General features: G+C 46.0%; 1 protein-coding gene across 2 annotated transcripts; it reads right to left on the bottom strand.

The window, feature by feature from the left end:
- Positions 1 to 749: 749 nt before the first annotated feature.
- On the bottom strand, positions 750 to 3,169 carry COA7 (cytochrome c oxidase assembly factor 7). Of its 2 annotated transcripts, XM_074832020.1 has the most exons (4): positions 3,041 to 3,169; positions 2,634 to 2,811; positions 2,413 to 2,553; positions 750 to 1,342 (listed from the first exon to the last, which is right to left on the bottom strand). In XM_074832020.1, exons 2-4 carry the CDS (start codon positions 2,737 to 2,739, stop codon positions 894 to 896), a joined length of 696 nt encoding a protein of 231 aa, XP_074688121.1. In that variant the 5' UTR covers positions 2,740 to 2,811; positions 3,041 to 3,169; the 3' UTR covers positions 750 to 893. The 2 variants fall into 2 exon arrangements, with proteins under 2 accessions (XP_074688121.1, XP_074688122.1); XM_074832021.1 differs by lacking the exon at positions 3,041 to 3,169 and having other exon boundaries at positions 2,634 to 2,887.
- Positions 3,170 to 4,494: the final 1,325 nt, after the last annotated feature.

The raw sequence follows: 4,494 nt of genomic DNA, 5'->3' as shown, positions 1-4,494 counted from the left end.
AGCCCAGTTTTTTACTGAAGATGTTCTTGGACAATAAATTTTTGGCTTGGCTCCAACAGAATGCTTAATTATTTAGAAATCAAACTATATCCAATAATTCTGTAATATTGATTTACAATCAAATAAGAAACATTTGCACAAATGAAATAATTATACTAACAGCCTGTAAAACTTACAGACTAAATTCAGAAATCAAAACTTCTCAGATGAAATGATGGCATTAAACATATAATTTAAACATCAGCAAGATGCCAAATTATTAATTCTCCTTATAACAAGTCATCTCTTTTTTTTTTCCTCCTAGTTACAGGTGCTGTTTTGATGGAATGATGACAAAGTAACTAAATCAGCAAATCTAAATACAACCTCATGATAACAAATACTGATTTCAGCAAATAAACCTACTCAAGTTTCTCAAGCCATCAAAGCAGCCTTGCAGCACATCACCCAAGCGTGCACACTGTCAAAGTTCCACAACTACTTGTAAGAGAGATAGCACAGTTCTGAATGTCCAAGCTGGGATTACCTTGCAACTGTGATTTTTGTGTGTGTGTGTGTCAGAATTGGTCTGAGCACAAGCCTCGATACTGAAGTGCTACATGACAGAGTGCCTTTCATACTTGAAACCATGGGCACAATCTTCGAAAAGGACAGAAGTTTTTGCTTTCCTTAAAGAGGAGGGATCTAAGCAATACACTTAAGAACTTGTATATTTAAAAATGTAGAAAGACACAGCAGAGTTGGTCATGTTTGTTGCATCTACAAAAATATAAGTTTATTTGCATATGCAAATACAGGATACTTATTATGGATTAAAACTGTATGCTTACAATTTAAATAACAAGTTCACTTGTCATTTAAAACTGCAGTCTTAGAGACTGTAGCTGACAGTTTTATTCCCCAAACATTAAAGAACTTGAGGCTTCTTTCTGTTCTTTATGCAACTGTTTTGCCCTGTTTTTCAAATCCTCTGCCTTAGCATCATTCTTCTCGATGCCATCTCCCAGTTTGTACATTCGGCTGGCATTGGCACAAGCCCATATGTGACCCAGCTCACACCCTTTCAGCGAGTACTTCAAAGCGTGGTTCATGTCCTTAGGGACCCCAGGTGCTCCTTGGAGGTATATTACACTGAGGTTGAAGCAGCTAGGAGCAAAATTGCCATCACAGGCTTTTGTGTAATAGTCTCTAGCAACAACGGGGTCAGGTTTATCATCGTTTACTCTCCCATCATGGGCCAACAGCCCAACACTATGACATGCATTTACTGACTTCTTCCCACCTTTCTCACATGACTTCATAAAAGAGTTGTAGGCAGCTTTCAAATCTGGGTCAAGTCCACCTGTCGACAAAGAAACCAAAAGATAATTGTAAGGACATTCTAAAACACATAGGGGCTCTCTGCTTTGCAGCATGCTTCCCAGTGCTCTTTGGGAAATACAGCATCCCACACTTTAAATGCTATAGTCAAAATTTAGGACTTCAGACACACTATCATTGTCTCAGTCACAAAGGTTTTGCTAATTTCTTCAAGTCAGGAAACCCTCCTCCACTCCCCAGTAATGACAAAACCTTATACAGACAGAAAAAAACCCCTAAACCAACACACAAAACACTCATTTCCACTACTACACCTATGGATTTCTTAAGAGTTTATACTAGGCAAAGTATTCTTTTGCCAGTATACCTACATGTACACTGAGATTGTTACTAGTTTTGAACTACAGTAAAAATATTGTGTTCCTTACTAATATTGTCATTTGGAAGAAGCCTCATTAGTTTAACTGCTTCCCATTACCCGTTTACCCATTAGCCATTAACCATACCAGCAGACACATTTTGGGCAGAGTTGAGGCCTACTGATATAAGCAGTGTTACCAGTTTGTAAGTTTATTTCTTCCTTACTTTCTCTAAAGAACACCGAGATGAGAAACAATCCAAATTTTCAGAACAGAACACACAGCAACATTCAGTACTGGATATACTTACCACTTACACAGACATAATTATAAAAACTCCAAACAAACACATGGTTAACCTAAAGTTGATTCCTCAGAAGCAAGCGATTTAAGGTTTTTCCACCCTTCCCTGGCTTTTATGTGACCATAGAAGGGGCAGGACAGGTAGTTCCTCCTTTCAAGGTCAGCAGGTGCTCGGCACCTTTGCAAAAGCGAGAGCTGTGTTTCTGCTCAGGCATCAGCCACCCTTCCCGCCCTGGTGCCCGTACACCGAACAGCTCAGGCTGCTGGCAGGGCCACCCCGCTCCGTCATGCCAACCACTAGCGGCTCGGGCACGGGCAGAGACCAGGAGGGGCTTAGGGGCAGCCGAAGACATGAGGGCAGGAAAGGGAGGCCCGGCGGGGTACCGGGACGGAGGGGAAGCAGAGGCAGCGACAGGACTGCCCGGCCCACCTTTGCCGATGGCCTGGTAGGCCCCCAGCTTGTAGCAGCTCTCGCTGTGCCCGTGCGCCTCGCAGTTGTCGCGCAGCACCCGCGCCGCCGCCACGAAGTCCTTCTTCACGGCGTCCAGGTAGTCAGCGAGGCGCTGGCAGCCTGCAAGGCACCGGTGAGGGGGGGTGAGGCTCCCGCCGGCCTCGGGGCGGCGGGCAGGGGGTCACGGTGGGGCCGCTTACCGTCCGGGTCCTTCTCCTTGAAGCACTGGTAGCTGTACTCGACATGCAGGTTCTCAAGGTAACTCCTCACCTCCTCCTCGTCCTCGAAGTTGATGAACCCGGCCATGCCGGAGCCGACAGAGCCTGGCGCGAGCGCCGAGCGATCGATGCGGCGAGCGCCGAGCGATCGATGCGGCGCCTGTCGCGAGCGCCGAGCGATCGATGCGGCGCTGCCCGCCGGGGCCGAGCCCGCTCCCCGCGGCCGCGAGGCCACCGCCTCCCCGTCTCCTCCCGCCTCCCCGGCTCCTCCCGTCTCCTCCCGCCTCCCCCCGCCTCCGCCACCGGCGAGGTACCGGCCAACGCCGTCCCAGCACGGCCCCGAGACCGCCCGGCGGTGAAAGTCCGTGTGTTCGCCTGCACTGCCTCACCTCTCCCTCGGGATCACCACGGACTTGACGCTTCAGGAGTTTTAAGCGATACTACTCTTTTAGTATTTGACTTTCAGAGTTTTGCGCCATTGGATACATATTTCTAAGGTCTTATTCAGGACAATCAAATCCATAAATTGAAGCACTACCATATACATTAATACACCATGCATGGCCCAGAAGCCAGGGCTGCTCTACCAATTCCCCAACTCATTGCCTGCGTGTTTTTGTCTGATTAACAGCCAAATAACTTTCAACTCAGAACAGAGGAGTTGCTGCTAGCGACTGTTATCAGCACCCACTCCTTCTTTTGATACAACAATCGATCCTACAGATGCTTTTTGAAGAGATGGAACCTGCGTCCAAGTGTGTCCAAGCGGGCAGTGCCAGGGTTGTTAAAAACACCCAGAGGCTGGTAAGCCATTAACACCACACACCAAACCCTAGTTCTCTAGTTACAGATGAATTTAAGCCAGACGTGATATTAGGATACTTATACAAAATGGTACATTATCCAATTCCAGCAGTTTTGAGCACACACTGAATTTTCTGGGAGTATAGCAGCAGGTTGGACATTTATGCGACAAATTGCTTAAAATTAATTTCAAAGAACATTTGAGTTAAAATGAATTTCAAAGAATATTTGAGAACGCTTTGTACCAAATCATTTTGGGACATAACACCAGCCTGTCAAGCTTTTGGGACACACAGAACTCAGTTAAATCCTCTGCATTGGCTCCCACAGGGAAAAAACTGATTGTCTATTAATAGCTGGAGCTAATTGCGAGAACCATTGCTGGTTGGACTGATGGCACGACCTGCCACACATGCTGCCAAAATGCCATTTACAACTTCTGTTAAAGTACTTTAAAACTTTTCAGACTTTTCACTATTTGGGTTGGCGTTAACACACCTTGTCCACATGAAGCTAAAATCTTGTTTTGAAAATGTATTGACCAAAACTACCAACATGTCTGTGAGAAGGCACGTAAGCAGATACACATAGTTTGGCTCATGCTGACTGCTATCTGTGAATTTTTGTATCAAGTCCTCCGTTCTAGAGAAGGCCTTTGGAAGTTGAACTGCTTCTGTAACAGCGACACTGTTTCTCTGAAAATCCAGCTTTGAAAAATTTCAGTTTGCATAGGCTCAGTAGAAATTCTTTGAGTTTGTTGGTTTAAATCCTTGAAGAGTCTGTTCTTGCTGGGATTTTGTCTTTGCCAGGTTTCTGATGCCGATGTTGAGTCAGTGCCAACTCAACCGCAGGGCTTCTCCATACTAGGAGCGAAGTGGCGCAGCGAGGCTTCCCTTGCTGCTGTGGCTCTTGAGTACAGTGGGGCAGGCCAAGAACAGGCACTGAGAGCAGGGGATCAGTCTGTTGTTTTAAAGTTTTCACCACCTGAGCCCAGGCAGGAGAAAGGAAGATAGTTCCTATCATAAATCCAGACGGAAGG

Source organism: Strix aluco, chromosome 8 (genome assembly GCF_031877795.1).
Source record: "Strix aluco isolate bStrAlu1 chromosome 8, bStrAlu1.hap1, whole genome shotgun sequence".
NCBI classification, from domain to species: Eukaryota; Metazoa; Chordata; class Aves; order Strigiformes; family Strigidae; genus Strix; species Strix aluco.
The sequence above is the reverse complement of the archived record's forward strand: the minus strand, read 5'-3'. Positions and strand labels throughout refer to the sequence as shown.

Coding starts and splice junctions, on each gene's coding strand:
- COA7 (XM_074832020.1), bottom strand. CDS start 2,739: ATGGCCGGGTTCATCAACTTCGAGGACGAGGAGGAGGTGAGGAGTTAC. Junction 2,554..2,633: donor CAAGGAGAAGGACCCGGACG/GTAAGCGGCCCC, acceptor GGTGCCTTGCAG/GCTGCCAGCGCCTCGCTGAC. Junction 1,343..2,412: donor CTACCAGGCCATCGGCAAAG/GTGGGCCGGGCA, acceptor CTTTGTCGACAG/GTGGACTTGACCCAGATTTG.